Source organism: Macrobrachium rosenbergii, chromosome 58, assembly GCF_040412425.1.
Source record: "Macrobrachium rosenbergii isolate ZJJX-2024 chromosome 58, ASM4041242v1, whole genome shotgun sequence".
Classification (NCBI taxonomy): domain Eukaryota; kingdom Metazoa; phylum Arthropoda; class Malacostraca; order Decapoda; family Palaemonidae; genus Macrobrachium; species Macrobrachium rosenbergii.
Window position 1 is genome coordinate 24,286,619 of NC_089798.1, and position 17,620 is coordinate 24,304,238.

The 17,620-nt window shown below is 42.0% G+C and overlaps 1 protein-coding gene across 1 annotated transcript in view; it reads right to left on the bottom strand.

Annotated features, from left to right (window-relative positions):
• Window positions 1–17,620, bottom strand: part of Wwox (WW domain-containing oxidoreductase) — a 663,476-nt gene that overhangs the window by 423,648 nt on the left and 222,208 nt on the right. Inside the window, exon 4 of the mRNA XM_067102038.1 lies at window positions 16,367–16,562. Coding sequence (XP_066958139.1) covers window positions 16,367–16,562 — 196 coding nt within the window. The remainder of the gene's footprint in view (window positions 1–16,366; window positions 16,563–17,620) is intronic.

Genomic DNA, 17,620 nt, shown 5'->3' on the forward strand with positions numbered 1-17,620 from the left:
TTTGACCATAATCGTGGCAACTTCTTCCGTTATGGTATCCATCGGCTTGAGGGTTACCACCATGTCATTGGTAACCCCACACATCCCTTCAGTGATGTGCCTCCAGGTGCTTCTGTTGACTTCATCATTAGGTGATGTCCTCCTCCACATGCTGCTGTCTAAAGCTACCCTCGGCCTCCTGAAGAAGAGGAGGAGACCGTCATCATCATCTTTGTCTTCATCTTTGTCGTCAAGTGCTGTCACCTCCTCCCCTTCTTCCAAAGCTAGCAAGTGGAGGAAGAAGAAGGCTACCTTGCCTGCCCATGGGAAATCTCATACAGCTTCCAGCAGCCAGCCTTCTCCTGCAGAGAAGGCTGCTGGGTCTCTTGCTAGCGGTACCGCAAGTAACGCTGCTCCCATTGCCGAGTGCACAGGAACAACCACTGCCCAGGGTTCTCTGGACCTCCAGCACACTGGTGCCAGTCCTGGTAGCTCGCCTACGCGGTCTGGCAAGGTTCCCTGGTCTATGTACCCAGGCCTGGCTGCCAGCACAGTCCAGTGAAAGAAGGTGAGCAGAGTGCAGGTGCTCCCTTAGCCCCCCTCACCCACACCATTTCTTCAAAGAGAGCAGCCCAGGGGTCCTGGGATAGTCTGGCCTGACCAGCCTGGTCACCCGGGCAAGGCAAGAGGGGTCCCCCACTCAGTCTTCTTCTCTTATAGAACCCTTCGCTTCTAAGAAGGATGTAGCATGCTCGCGGGACAGCCCCTGCCCACATTCATGTGAGTTGAACCGCTCCCCCCAACCCATGCGGATGTCTTCACTGCAGGTTGACGACTACCCACAGCCTCGCTCACCTGCTGGGACTTTGGTCTTTGACATGCTGGGCAAGGGTGCTCATGATCCCTCACCTGTCCCCTCCACCTCCTTGCAGTTTTCCAGGAGTTGTGAACTGCACAAGCCTAGTGTTTGGGACTGGGATCATTCTTGCTCCCATCCCAGCGTGCCCGCAGAAGCATTCCTGGTTGTCCTCAGACCGGACAAGATGTATGCTCAAGAGGTCAAGGGATCACCAAGGGGCTCTGAGTGTCCCTCTCCTGTGTAGGGGGTGACTCGGGAGGACCAGGACATGGAGGGACCTTGATGGACCCGAGGGTCCTCTGCCAAGGACTTACACACCCCCAAGTTAATGATGCATTGTGTAGAGATCATTAGGATGATATGGCATTACAATGATTTCCAGGAAGAGACCTTGGCTTTTCCTGTGGAGTGTTCATCAGCCATCGAGTCTTTTTGGGGACCCTAGAAGTAACACAGGGTCTCAATCAGCTTGCCTTGGTCTACACTAGCTGATGGGGTCTTGGACTAAGTGAATTCTCTTGTTTCTGGGCAAGAGAACTTGCTTCAGTCTAGCCTTTCATGCAAGACACTTCCCCCACCTCTAGCTCCAGAGGAAATACTGTGTTCCCTAAGAGAGTCCAGTGCCAACCAAACAGGTTGATTTGTACCTGACTCATCTGCGTCCCGGTCTGTCACTGGAGCGACTTCATGTAAAGGGAGTCTCCCTCTTGCAGGCAGAGGCAGCAGCACTGTAATCGACTGCCATGGTAGCATTCCAGACAGTCTCCTGGATAGATCTGTAGTCACTGTCCGTGGCCAAGATTGCTTCCTCTTCTTCGGGTTCCAGTACACCCGAAGATGACTCAGCCTTCAGGAAACTGATGTTGTCTGGAGGTAGGGCCATTACCTACCTTGCCCACCAGATGACAAACTTGTAGGTGAACCTAGTTTAGAAGAGACAAGATGCATTATTGTCTCAAATCTCTAGGTTCGTCGGATCCAAGCCGGCATTGGCGCACAGGAATGGACTGGTCCTGGGTTCAGCATCCCTCTTGCTAGAGGAGAGGTGAAGGCCAAGGTGGACAGGCTGTGAGTCGAAAACAATAACAAGCTTGTTCACCAGGCAGTGGCCAAGACCTCCGGGCCTTCACATGGCAATGGAGCCCGACCACAAGGCCAGGTTGACCCTTCCTCTTCAGGTCAGAGAAAGTCCCAGTCTTCTTCAGCCCCTCATAGAGGTCCCAAGCTTTTTCTGCCCCAGTAGTGAAAGGTACGCAGTCGCACCCCTTTCAGCCCCTCCCGCTCCAGGAAGGGAGGGCAAGGGCAAGAAGAAGGGTGGAGGATGCTAGGGGTAGCATTCCTCCCCTCTTGCTGCCGATGGTGGTGGGGGGTGCCTGTCGGGCCATTGGGTAATGTGACAGTGATATGGAGCAGAGACCTGGGTGGTAGATGTTCTTTGGGTAGGGCATCTACTACCCTTTGAGTCTTCACCACCCCTCACCCTCCGTCCAGTGCGGTTCCAGGCATGCGTTCCTGACTGGCAGAATGATCTTGCCCATTGGGAAGAGGTGAAGTGCTCAAGAAAGGTGCTGTGGAAGTCATAAAGGATCAGCCTCCAGGATTTTACAGTAACCTGTTCCTAGTAGAGAAGGTGACAGGCGCCTGGAGACCAGTTGTCAGCCTCTCTCCCCTGAACTAGTTCATCTGCCAGACCTATTTCAAGATGGAAAAGGTGATTTCAGTTCTTGAATCCATCAGAGAGGGCAACTTCATGCTTCTGATGGACTTGAAGGATGCGTATTTTCAAATAACCATCCATTGGTCTTCTCGCAAGTACCTCCGCTTTACTCTTGGGGGGATGGTGTTCCATCAACTGCTCCCCAAGTGTTCACTTGCGTGTTCACACTGATCTCAGTTTAGGCCCATTCACACGGGATATGTCTTTTGAGGTACCTGGACTCATGGGTAGTCCTGGCAAGCTCATTGCTGCAGTTGCTTCAGGACAAAGATCATCTTCTTGAGTTTTGTCATGACCTGGTAGTGGTGATAAACTTAGAAAAGTCAGATCTCATGCACAAGCAGAAGTTATCTGGACATGCTCATAGATATGGCAGCAGTGAGTCTTCCCTTTGGACTCACGTATCAGCATTTTCAGAGAAGCAGCACAGAAGTTCCTGTCTTGACAGGAACAACCTGCTTGGCAGTTGCAAGTTGTTCTTGGTCAACTGTCATCTTTGGAGCTGGTCCCTCATGGGCAGCATCACCTCCACTCCTTTCAGTAAAGGATGAAGGAGTTTTGGTCTCCTGTGAGGGACCCTCCTTTCTTTCCTATTCCTCTGTTGAAGGAAGTTAGGAGAGATCTAGCTTGGTGGATAGATGACAGGAACCTCTTAACCGAAGTACCGCTGGGCACTCTCCCTCCTCAGATGCTTCTGTTTTCAGATGCATTGACCGAGGGATGGGACATACACCTGGAGTTGTTGTTAGTTTCAGGTGTGTGGGACCAGAATGACAGACACCTTCACATCAATGTCCTGGAACTCAGGTGCTTTTTAGCTCTTCAAGAGTTTCAGGACCACGTGATGGGGCACTCTGTGGTGTTGATGAGTGCAACCCCACAGTGGTGGCATATGTCAACAAGCAGGGGCGGCTAGTTTTCTTTCAGCTTCACAAGTCGGTAGTGCAGGTGCACGGGTGAGCGGCAGTACACTAAGTGGAGATGTCAGCCAGTTACATTCTGGGGTCTCAGAATGTGGTAGCAGACAAGCTAAGTTGCCAGAGTCAGATGATAGGGACAGAATGGTCCCTACACAAGGACACTGCAGAGAGACTCTACGATCTCTGGGGTCTTCCTGTCATGTGAGTAGACCTGTTTGTGACCTGCTACAACAGGAAATTACTGGTGCTCTGCTCGACTGTTCCAGACCTGAGGGCTGCAGTGGAGGAAGCATTCTAGCCCCCATAGGACAATCTAGAGGCATATGCCTTCCCTCCATTCGGTCTAATTAATTGGGTGATCAACAGGGTTATGAAGTCACTCATGATCACCCCAATTCTTAGGTGGCTGGTGGCTCCCATGGGGCCACACACACTGAGTAGTATCCAAACCTGCTGGCTCTGTTATCTGAGGTACTGAGAGAGATTCCCCCAGGGCGGCACAACCTTCTGTGCCAGCTGCAAGCAGAGACGTATCACCAGGCAGTGGAATGGTTGGCACTTCACACCTGGAGACTATCCAGTGTCTCCCTTGAGCAAGAGGGTTTTCTCGATGCACAGTGAAGATATATGAATACCTGTGAAAATCCTCTGTGGCTGTGTACCAGGGGAAATGGGCTGTCTTCTGTAGTTGGAGTCACTGATGGGGTATCTCTAGGTCAGAGCTTCTCTTAAGTCGGTAGTGGACTTTCTCGTCTTCCTTTGCCAGGAGAAGCTTCTCTCAGTTTCAGCCATGAAGGGATATATGAGTAGACTGCTCTTGGCCGAGTCCTTTGGTTCAAGGGGTAGATCTCTCATCCTTGTGGGAGATCTCCATGTTTCTGAGGAGCTTCAAACAGTCTTGCCCACCCAGGGAACTCAAGCCCCACGAGTGGGACATGACTTTTATTTTGAGGAGCCTGACTTGCACATTGTATGAGCCATTGAGAGTCATCAGACAAGGATCTGACCTTCAAGACTGTTTTCTTGCTTGCCCTGGCTTAGGTGAAGAGACTAGGCAAGCTTCATGGCCTTTCCTTTGATGTTAAGCACTCGAGGGGATGGGGATCTGTTACACTCGAGTTTGTCCCAGAATTTGTAGTGAAGACTCAGAATCTGTCAGTTCCTGACGCCAGATTTAAGTCTTTTTCGATCCCCTCCCTAGAGGATTCTGTAGGCAATGATCACGAGGAGATGCTACTTTGTCCAGCTAGGTGTTGCGTTACTATCTTAAGAGAACTCGGCAGCTCAGGCCTGAGTGTCGATGCCTTTTCATTAGTACTGGCTCGACCAAGAAAGAGGTGTCCAAGAACACAATCTCTTTCTGGTTTCATGAGATGATCAACCTGGCATACTTTTTGTCTGACAAAGTAGACAGGAGTGCGGTCTTGGCGAGACCTCACAAGGTTAGAGGCATCACCCTGTGCCTTGCATTCTGGAAGAACTTGTCAGTTCTACAGGTATTACGAGCAGGGTTGTGGTCCTGCCAGACCACAATCACTTCATTCTACCTGTGGGACATTGCTATAAGTCCTTGGACATGGTTTCCTCAGGCCCTGTAGTGGGTGCCCAACAAGTTGTGTAGCTCATATGGCTCACCCAAAGGGACAGGTAGCACCTTGTCTAATGTGTTCGGTAAGTGAGAGAGTGTGTGCTTGAGTGACTGGCCTCTTCCTTTTTCTCTTTTACCTTTCTCTCTTGCAGGGCAGAGAGGCACGAAAGTTGGTTTCTGTTTTTCACAACAATGTAACCTGTTTTTCATCTTTTGTAGGGTGATTAGATGCATGTCCATCATCTCTCTCTCTTGACAAGGGGAGAGAGGGATTGACAATGAAACAAACCCATTGGTTTTTATTAGCAAGATTCATTGTTTCTGATACCACTGGGTTCATCCAAGCTTTCTTCAAGGTATTGACACAAACTCGTTACTTTAAGCCCAGAAGTCTAGCAGTTGCAACATCCCATATGTCCAACAAGCTAGAGGCATGGGATTCCTTCCTCAGTTCTTATAGGCCAGAAAGGTATTCCTGGGAGGGTAGAACCAACCACGTGGTTCAGAGAGTTGCCCAGACTCCCCCCACCATGGGTAAGTCTCCAGTTGGTTCAGAGATTTGCCCAGACTTCCCCCCACCAATGGGTAAGTCTCCTATGTAAAGAATGAAGGTTTATACTATTTGTGTAAGAACAAATTACAAACTTTAAAGTAATTTGTATTTTTCCTAATATACAAACCTGAAGTTCTTTACATTTATGTTTCACCTCAGCCACCCCTTATTCTGGTACATGGGCTGAAAGGCAAAGTGGAGTGCAGACTGGAGAGTGGGTCAGGCTTCCCCCTACCACTGTCAAGAACTTTAGGTTTGTATGTTAGGAAAAATACAAATTACTTTAAAAATCGGCTATATTTTGAGTCTGGTATGGACCTTTGGTTGCACATCTCACTTCTTTGGTATAGTATCAACTCACATGATTAAATAGCTCACCTTGTATGCAGGATATAAGATCAGATACTGCCAGAAAACTACAACATGAAATCATAACAACGAGATGAAGGTAATGACTGATCTACCTGCCTAGAAGCTCTCAAACAGAATCCATTTGTCCCGCTGCTGTGACAGGTCCCAAGGAGTATGTATCCAGCCACTTATTCATTAAACCTCCTACAAAAAGTCAGAAAATATCCTACCATTAAAGCACCTCTTACATCCAAATTAAGTTTTGAAATTTAGCTGACAAAGCCCTGGTCATATGATGACTGACTTTACCTTAGATTTCTTTGATGAGACTTTTAGTTCATTCTACGGATAAGAGAAACCTGGCTGTACTTAGACCACAAAGTCCCTGGATCTCTAAAAGTAAAATTATAAGCCTTGTACTAGACAAAGCAGAATATAACAGCCCTGATCATTAATTTTAAATAATGGAATGGCAAAAAGCAATGTAGTTTGATCACCAATCTATGAAGTCTGAGTCTCTTCAACAGACCCAGCAAAAAATGACAGGCCAACAATTATTTAGCCTCATGAGTGATTAAACATCTATAAAGAATGATAAAAAATTAAGCTCATTCACATGCCACAAAATTAATTCCCAAGGGAGGAAGCATCTTCAATGCAAGGGCATGAAAAGCAATTTGTTCTAAAGGTGGCTCTACTAATTTCTGAGAACAGCTCCTGATTCCTCCAGAGAAGGGCTATCAAGGTTACTTGGAGGTTTTTGGTGGTCAGCTCTTTGCCCAGGGCTCTCATTACTGCTGCAAATAGGAGGAATGTAAAAGTCTCCATTTACACCTTGGATTGATGAAAGCATTCATTTACAGGCTGTTGGATCTAACAGAGCTGAGCAGCACAATGACAACTTGTTACTGATGGTGGCAAGCAAACTATCCACTGAGGATCCCCATAGTTGCCAATCTTGCAAGTTCCAAGGTGGAGTGACCAGCATGAGGGCAGAAACTTGTTTCCCTTGCTGAAGCTGTCTGCTAAAACACACTGCTTACTGGCCATAAACCTTGTGATGAAATTCATTTCATGTTTCTATGCCTATGTGAAAATATTTGTAGCCAGATGACACAAGATTTCTGACTTGGTGTCTCCTTGATGTTTTAAATTGCCAACTGATGTGTTGTTAGACATTACGCCTGTCATCCTACCTGACACACACAGCTTGAAAGCTTTTAAAGCCACATATATTGCTTGTAATTCCAATTAGTTTATGTGAAAGCCTTTGTCCAGGAGAGGCCAGACATCCAATACCTGAAAATCAACTAAGTGGGTTTTCCAGCCTTTTGTGGAAGCATGCAAAAAGAAAATGTCAGGGGCATAAAGGATCAGTTTTACTTCCTGTCATAATTTGCTGACATCCAGCAACTACTGTAGATATGGAGTTACTTTGTCCATAAAAAACTGAGAAATTTCCTGTATGCACTGCAGATCACCATATCCTCTTTTGAACTGAGTACATATTCTGAATTGGCTGTAAGAGATCCTCTTTTCTAAGGAGATCATGTGACCTTTAAGAACTTGCTACATGTATGCTGGGGAACACCGTCTCAGGACAACTTTCTAACTCTGCAAAGAATCTAATTCTGCCCTTCACTAGTTGAACAAAAACTTCCTGTGTTGATCTTCATGCTGAGGTAGAGAGCCCTTTACAGTGTGTTCTATATCCTCTTACTCCTAATTGACCTGTAAACCTAGGTCCTAGCAAAACTGAAGAAGCTTTTACAGGTGATACCAATGGATGTCTGGACTTTTATGTCAAATGAACCAGTCATCCAGATCTTTTTTAAAACCTTATCCCATTCTCTTTCATCCAGATCATTAATGCTTCTTGAACTCTGGTGAAAACCTGTTGGGCACTAACCAGTCTAAAACAAAGAACTTTGAACTGGAACACTTACCCAACTTCGTGGAATCTGGGTGTGCATCTTGTAAGACAATTAGTGCCAGAAAGTCTCATTTTTATTACAGATTAACCCTTACAGGCCAGGCTAAATATACACTAACAATACCCCAAGAATGTGCAAACTTTAAGGTTGGCCAATTTAAAAAAAAAAAAATACACATCACTGGAAAGAGGATGATATGCAAATGTACATGGTTTAAGAAAAAAATTCTACAAATATTTTTGTACCTTCCACAGGAGGGTGTGGGACCTCTTTTTTAGTGAATTATACATTTCTTTCTAATATATTTTTACTCTATTTTGCAACATTACAATTACAGCTAACATAATATCATAAAAGATAAGGACTAAAATCATCAACAATCCCTGAGTATAATTAAGGACAAATATTTAGATGTACTGGGATGGGGAGATGTAGTACCTTTTAGTGAGCTATACATGTTCTTTCTAATACTGTATTCTTTTGTATAGATTACTTTCCAAAATTACAATTACAGCTGACATACTATTGTAAAAGATAACAACTAAAACCAGCAGCAATCCCTGAGTATATTTATGAGTACTGTATATATATACAAGATGCACTGGCACAGGGAGATGTAGTACATTCCCCCAGGAAACTCAAGTCAAACTAATCTCACTCATATCCTGACTAGAGGTGTGTGTTGCCATAAGATTTGCCATAGAGTCATTTATAGCCAATTCAAGGGATGTGAACATTTTCCCGCAAAATTCATTCAAATATCACGGTGCAACATACGGCTAATCAGATTATGTTATTCAGCAGATTTCTTATGCCATTTTTGAGTATCACAGGATGCCTGCCTCTCCTAAGGATTAATGGACCAAAGGTATTGTCCCCATCTGGGAATGGGCTTACATCAGGAATTAATTCAGAGGCCTATGGTCAATGATGGGATGCCACTCTTCTACCATTTTCTGAACTCTAAGGATGTGGCTGTAAGAACATGGAGATCTGTCTGTTACTGCCTTTACTGCTTCTTCTCCCATCATTTCTCTCACCTTCTTGTCTAGCGACTGTGGGCAAACGTCTACAGGCCTTGAAACAAACAAAGGGACTGTCTCCAGAAAGATAAGTCAATAATCTTCTCAAAGGACTTGTAACCAAGTTGATTGATTGATTGATTGATTATGAAATTTAGGTCTTGAAGACCAAGCACTGGAACCCATCAGGATTATTCAGTGCCATAATGAAGGTGAAATATATAAGTTAATGATATGATTGATAATGAATATGTGAATGATGACATACTAGTAAAATTCATCGTTAAAATATGAACATAAAAAATTAAGAATGATACTGGATAGAACCAGCAAAAAATAAATATATATTAAACTTGTATATTCAAAATATATACTTAGTATATAAAATAAGTATGACTAAAATCTTTATTGAATATACCAAGATCATATCTCATTAAAATAACTAGACTCATTCAGATAGCCCATAAGATTATCTATCTCAATGTGATAATTTAAAACTTCTGAAATAGTCTTCCCAGTTAGTAAATACTTTGTCCAAGGCGATTAAATTTAGGACAGTGCACCATCATGTGCTCAATGGACAGCTGACCACCACAGTGAGCATAAACTGGGGCACTGGTTCCCTCTAAAATAAAACTAAGAGTGAAGCGGGTATGGCCAATCCTAAGCCATGTGAGGATGATCTCGGTTAGTTATAAATGATTTGTTTAGCCAGACCTCTGAACTCTTTTAGGGTTCATAAATCTTCTGTTATGATTAAAATCCGAACTCCAAAAATCGATACTTTTCTAATCTTTCTGTACTTCCTATTTGTGGATAAAATGGGGGAAGTCCATCTCTGCTACCATTTTGTACCAATGTATTGTCTCATAACTGGACGCATATCCAAATGTGGCACCTTATTAGTTAAGAAATCACATCTTGCTGCATCCTTTGCTTTACTATCAGCCAGTTCGTTCCCTTTTAGATCAGTGTGCCCAGGAATCCAACAAAACTTCACTGTTTTGTGGCAAACAGAAAGATAAAAAATTCATTCCTGAGCCTTTTGAATTAAGGGATGGGTAGGGTTAAACTTCTTTAGGGCTTCTAAAACACTCCTTGAGTCACTATATATTACTGTGGATTTCAATTTATCAAATGCAAGATTTAAAGCATTAACTATGGCTGTTGCTTCAGCAGTGAAAATGGATGAGGATCTGATAACTTTTTTTATATATGATTCCGCCTCACACACCACTGCACATCCTACTCCATCTTCCGATTCTGATCTGTCAATATAGATTTTCCTGTCATTTATATGCCTCTCATCATGCTCCAAAAACTTGTTTCTGACTTCTTCTTCCGAACGATCTTTCTTCTTTGTCTCTTTAATGCAGACTTCTATTGCTGGAATAAACCATGGAGGGATAGCAGGATGTTTAACTTGTAAGATCTTCTGTGTTTTTATGCTTTCACCCTCCAGTTCACCCAGCTGTCTGATTTGAAATGGTACTGAAGATCTAGCTACAAAAAGCCTTGAGTCACACTGTTTTAAAATCTCAAAAGAAGGGTTCTCCTTTGAGCTTTTCAGCCGCATGGTGTATCTCAGACCTAGCTCGTGCCTCCTTAAGTCCAGTGGTAACTGATGGGAGTCTACATAAATACTTTCAATGGGTAAAGTTCTAAAAGCTCCAGTGCAGATCCTTAGCCCCATATTATGCACAGTGTCCAATTCCTTGAGTTTAGTCTTTGAAGCAGATGAGTATACTTGGCAGTCATAGTCTAACTTAGATAAACATACTGCATCATAAAGCCTTAACAACGATTTCTTATCAGCACCCCAATTAAAATTACATACTACTGTACTTTTAAAATATTTAGTGACCTCTTCACTTTCACTTTTAATTGGTCAATATGTTTATTCCAAGTGAGCTTTTCATCAAATACCATTCCTAAAAATTTCACTTCAGTAGAGTAAGGTAAAATAACTCCATTTAAGGTAAGAGCTGGAATGGTTTCCTTAGTTCGGCGTCTGCAGAACCGAACAGCGACAGTTTTAGATTCAGAAAATCGACATCCTTGCTCATTAGCCCACTTGCTTACTTTATCGATGGCTCTTTGCATGAACCTGCTAGTAGATGCTGCATCATATCCTGTAAAGTACAGAGCCAAATCATCTACAAATAAAGACCCTTTTACTGGTGATGATATCTTTTCTAATACTCCATTAATGGCAATAGCAAAGAGAGTGACACTAAGGACACTACCCTGAGGAACTCCCTCTTCTTGTAAGAAAGGTCCTGATACATAATTCCCAACTCTTACCTTTATATATCTTTCTGATAAAAATGAATATATACAATCTGATCCTTTTTCCTTTAATGCCCATCTTATACAGCTTTTTTATAATACCATAAGGCCATGTGGTGTCATATGCCTTTTCCAAATCAATGAAAACTCCTATTATTTGGCACTATTTAGCAAAACCTTGTTGTATTTGGTTTGAGAGCCTGAGCAAGGGATCTAGAGTAGATCTACTTTTCTGAGAGCCAAACTGGAATGGAGAAAGTAATTTATTTGTTTCTAAGTGCCATATAAGTCTGGTGTTAATCATCTTTTCCATCAGCTTACAAACACGACTGGTGATAGCTACTGGTCGGTAGCTGCTGGGTGAAACAGGATCCCTGTTTGGTTTCTTCATAGGGAGGATTAATGATAATTTCCAGCTCTTAGGAATACTACCAGTTTCCCAGATTTCATTCATTATATCTAAAAGAGATTTCTTGGACTTTTCTGGGAGATGTTTCAGCATTTCAAAGTATTTTATCTTCACCATGGGTTGATGGTTTGGTATTCTGCAAGGTATCTTTGAGTTCCTGCAGCGTAAATTTTGCCTTGTATGGTTCAAAATTGTTTTCGCTTAAATCAAGAGAAATCTGGGCATTTCTATTGTCTTGGAATTCTACAGAATAGTTCTCACTACTCGATATTCCCGAGAAATGTTCTCCTAATTTTTCTATGACCCTTTCTGGTTGGGTGATTAGGTCACCATTCACCTTTAGGGTAGGCAGAGGTTCAGGGACAAACTTGCCATTTAGTTTTTTAATTTTCTTCCAAATCATTTTGGATGGTGTTTTTGAGCTAATGCCATTAATGTAGTACATCCATGACTTTCTTTTTGCTTTTTTAAAATATTTATTTTCTTGGCCACAGCACGTTGGTAAATAACTTTGGCTTGGGACGTTCCACTCCTCTTATACTTTTGTAGCATTTTTTTGTAATCTTTCTCATACTACTGCAGGTTTTGTTCCACCAAGGAACTGCTGGTCTAGAGGGCTTCCCTTTTGTTGTTGGAATAGAGGCAACTGCACCGTTGATGGTGGTGTCGCTGAAGTAATTATATGCCTCTGAGATGGATGGAAATGATTTTACATTCTTGTCCATGAGAACAGACTCATTAAATTTCTTCCAGTCTGCTTCATCTACCTTCCACTTGGGAGGTGACTCAGAGGGCTGATTCTTAACTGTTTTTATATGAATTGGGAAGTGGTCACTCCCATTTGGATTTTCGTTTACTGACCATTCATAATCAATGTCAATACTAGATGAGCAAAAGCTCAGATCGATAGCTGAATAAGTACTGGAGTAGATGTTAAGGTAAGTCATGGCCCCATTACTGAGTATAGTGATATTAAGATCATCCACAATATCCTCCAACATCCTACCCTTGCCATCTGTCATGTTCCCACCCCATATGAGGTTGGGAGCATTAAAATCACCAAAGAGGAGGAAAGGAGAAGGATGCTGATTGATCAGTAAATGAATATCATTATAAGTGAAATTCAAATCAGGAGGTAGCCAGATCAAGCAAACTGTAATTTGCTTGTCTAAATGAAAGTTATTGCTACAGCTTGGAGATGAGTATTAACTGATAGCAAGGGGTGCTGCAACGACTTATGCACAACAATTGCTGCATCTCCCTCAGCTCTATCTCCAATTGGTGCTGGAGAATTATATATGCTGTAATTTAAACCAGGATTATATTGTGTGCTTCCAAGTTTAGTTTCCTGGAGACACACAATACCTGGGCTATGGTCATGGAGCAGTACCTTCAGCTCTTCACTTCGAGCCCTAAGACCTCTACAATTCCATTGTAGTATTGACATGAAAACTATTTTTTGGGCTTGGTGGAAGGCCCTTTGAATGGAGCCCTCTCATTTACTCTCTTTTGATTATGAGTATTAGCAAGAGATGATTTGGAAAGGACTGGTCTTGACAGGTTTGGTTTACTATCTGTTGATTTACTGGTGTCATTTTGTTTCCCTTTCTTGTCAGTTTGTTTAAATTCAGGCGGGGGTTCTTGCATCGAGCTTAGTACTTCGTATCTATTACTAAGTGATGCATGTTTAATTGGAGGAGAGGATAAGGAGGATCATCTCCTCTTGTGGTCCTTTTGCTCCTCAGTCTCCATTCAATCAAGCAGAGACTCTGCCTGAGACAATTCCAAGGTGGTTGGGTTAAGTGCCATATTATCCTCCTTGGAGGCTTGTGCTCTAGCCTCAACAGGCCGAGCACCTGACCCAGATGGCAAGGCCACCCACAAGGGTTGATGCAACTGCTACATTAGAGGGTGCTGCAACTGCACCCCTAGTGGTAGTTAGGGGTTGTGGCTTAAGAGCACCAGCATAGCTCCTAGGTTGTTGACCTAATTGTCTTTTTGAAAAACCGATACTTATGCTCTGCATTGGCTTTATTTAGTGCAGACAGTTCATATTTGTAAATTTCACAATTTTTATTATTGGATTTATGTTCCAGTTGACAATTAACACATTTTGCTCTTCTATTGCATTCATCATCATGATGGACACCAGAGCAGTTTATACAAATTTTATCATTTTTGCAGTTTTTTGATGGGTGGCCAAACTTAAAGCAATGATAGCACTGCATTGGTCTTTGCTGGAAAGGACGCACTTGTACCCTTTCATTTTCAAATATGACATGAGAAGGTACTTCAGAGTCTACAAAGGTTAAAATGATCATGTTGGCAATAGCTGCCTTTTTCACTCTCCAAACTGAAGTGGGACTCATTTCTAGAATTTCTTCTTCTGTCATGTCATAAAGATCTTTGTCAAATAGTACTCCTCTCCCATAACTAAAGCTTAAGTGGGGCTTGATCTTCGAAATCATTTCATAATTTTTTATGTCCAACAAGGCCAGCATATATGCTTGGGTTGTGGATTTGTCATAAATAAGAACGGTTTTCTTCCCAAAATGAGAAATATCACTGCTCTTTATTCCTCCCACCTTTTTCTGAAGATATCTGCAAAATTTATAGTAGTTATAATTTTCCTCCTTGGCTGAAGCTACCACCCACATAGGAGGTTTAGGAGTCCTTATGTCTGCATTCTCTCTGGTTTACCCTGAGCCCATTTAGATGGCACATAAACGTCCATGTCTTTGGGAACTTTGTCTGTTAAGGCTCCTCGTACTGTAGCTTGACCTATTTGTATGGCACTTATCATACTACTAGCCTTTAGAGCCTCATCATGGCTACTAAAGGTAACCCATGCTTCCCATTTACATTCAATATCAATAAAGTTCATCCTGATTTCTACAACAGTTCCAAATGATTTCAGACCTGTCGAGATCATTTCATAATCACAACATACTGGTAAGTCTTCGATATGGAGCAATCTCAAATTTTTCACACAACCTGGCTGTGCTGAGGATTTAATTTTGGATGAAGATTTCTTAGAGAAGTTCGTGTCCCTGCTTGAAGTCATCATCAAAAAAGCATGGCTAGAGGGTCCAGGGGAGGGGAAGTCAGGAGGGGGATCAGGATATTTGTTATTACGGCTTTTTGTCATTTTATTTTTCGAGAAGTCATCAATATTTGGAGAAATTTCAATCTCCAAGGTGGGTGCAGAGGTCATCATCTGTGCCAGAACAGCACCATCAGAGGGTCCAGGGGTACTCGAATCCTTATAAATGCTAAACATAAAGATTTGAGAGGGGTAAAAAAATAATAATAAACCTGAAAACCTTAAAAAGATATCATCAGCCTTTCATGGGGATTATTCTTCCACCAATGGCACAAGTGAGAACTGACTCCCAAATGTCTGTGTCCCTACCCTACCCCACAGGGGATAGCACAACATGATCATAGTGGTCCAAGTGTAAGCCAAGCCTGCTTGCTAGGACCACCCATAAAGAATAGTTCCGCCTGATATCTCTGAGGTCCGAACATTATCGGGCAGTTGATGGTCCTACCACAGTTCCCCATATTTAGCTTCGGATGTAACCCAAACCCAGTTATGATATTATCTTTTCCTGTTTATCAGGCCCAATAAATTTAGCAAAAGCAGAAAATTCCACAAAAATTAATTCAAAGAAATATATAATGGTATATGGGACTCTTGGACTCAAACCCGGGATTAGATTCCTGGGGTTCAAGAGCCCCCTCACCAAGTCAAGGTGGTCCCAAATCGAGGGGGGAGGCCCAGTTGAGTTCTCCTTCAGATAAACAAATATTATTCTCTGAAAATTACCACCCCCTGTCCTTTGAGGATGGGTGACAAATCATGCAAATATGAAAAATTCATGTCTTTTGAAACAATTCATGTCCTTGAAAACAAAAAATGTTAATTTTACTTTATTTCTTTTTTAATTATGTTAGTAAACTAACTAATAAGCAGCTTGGATCCATAGAGGATGAGCTACCTGGATTCTTTGAATCTGAGTGGCTCAGATCTTTCAAATATTAGTGACTCGGGTCAGGTCTTCAGGGATGCAGCTCAGGTCTTTAGAAGAGTGGCTTTGGTCTTTAGAAGAAGAGCCACTTAAGTCTTTAGAAAGGGTGGTTCAAGAAGAGTGGCCAAGATCTTTAGAAGATGTGCAGTGCAGGTCTTTGGCAGAAAAGTGGCTCAGGTCTTTAGATGAAGAGTGGCTCAGGTGTTTAGAAGATCAGAAGGTCTATCCATTTGTAAAATTGTGGCTTGGGTCCTTACTTGACGAACAGCTAAAAAATGTTCTGATCAATGGGCAAAGAGCAGATGTCCCTCCAAGTAAGAACAGCATTTTTAAAAATGAATGACTTTCATCAACCGGTAAAGAGCAGCTAGGCCCTTTTGAGGATGAGTAGTCTTGTATTTTAATTGGGAATAGTAATCTACATTACCTGGAATAGTTGACACCGACTGCCTGTCCCACTGGCCTATGCAGTAATTATCTTTGTTAAGCTTAAATAACTTGTGAACAGCAATTTACCTTCATGCAAAACATTAAACATAATTGTTTATCTGTAGAAGCTGACAAGGAAAGAAGCTAAAATCTGTCATTTTTGTATCAATGTTATTTCACATTATTTAATCAAGATGAACAAAATTATTCCAATGGATTTATTGTGAAATATTTATATATTAATAACTGGGGAAGAAACATGTATGCCTGTGTTTAGAGACCTACTTGAATTTCACAGTGTAAGCATGAGCGAATACTTTCACACTTGAAAGTGATCTGAAGTCAACCTTCATTGGATAACACAGAGCATTCGGCCTCTGGATACGAATCTTCTTGATTGCTTGTTCTGCTTTATCTAAATCTCTACAAGCAAATACAACTGTACACCCATGGAATGCTAAAGACCGAGCAGTTTCAAAACCTGAAAATAAAAATGGCATTTTGGCATACAATATTTCCAGTCAATGAAAAATACAAAACCATCCTTTAATCACTTTCCACATAGAATCTACAACTGCATGAAATATTAGTGAATTAAGGGTAAGGAGATTACCCCCATATACCAATAGTATACCAGTTAAAACTAAGGAACTCTGCTCAAGATGTCATACATGGCAGTTTGTTTTAGTTATTTTTTTCATTTTTTTTACATAGCTTTTTCTAAGTTTCAGTGTCATTTGATAAAAAAAATTTTGTCACTGGAAGACAAAATATGTAACTGGATGCTGGGGTTTCAGTCACTGAGCTACCTTCTTATCCCAAGGAGACATTTCTAAGATGGGGTAGGAACAGTCAAATTCAATATTCTGCTAAAGTGCGATGCTCACCACGCATACTTTACAGTGTTGAGAGTGCATTAGTTTCACCTATATGAATGCGTACCGACACACTTTCGCATATGACTGTATTAAGAAGTTGTGCACAACTCAATTTTTCTCGATCACAGTACAACACTATCCTGAATGTCAAACAAAGCAAGTAAGATAATTTTGTCCTTATTATATACCTGAGCTATACAAAATTGAGAATTAAAATTTATAGAGTTTAACTGCTCAGTGTAATTTTTCTACAAATAAACTGTAAAATTTAAGTATCAAAAATGTCTACATCTTCAGTAATTACCATGATAAAAGTTTCAAGCAGATAAGGGCCTGTCTCCTTACATCCATACAAGCATGAGTATTTTCACCAATACCTGAAATCATCAGTTTTATTCTTCTTTGGACTTGGCATGCATCCTCAAGCCTTGCCTTACTAAGACTGGTGAGGGATTACTGAATTAGTTCTCTTTCCTGAGATCATTTTCTACTACCCTTTGTTATGAACTACGGTTTTCTGAGTTCGGCCCCGTGTCACCCGGTGAGATTCCATTCTTACACGAATTTCTAGGTATAAATATTGCTAAATATACCAGAGAAAAAAGCTTACAGGAATGCTGGAGTTACTACCCCCAGATCGAGCATCTTCGATGAAGATGTC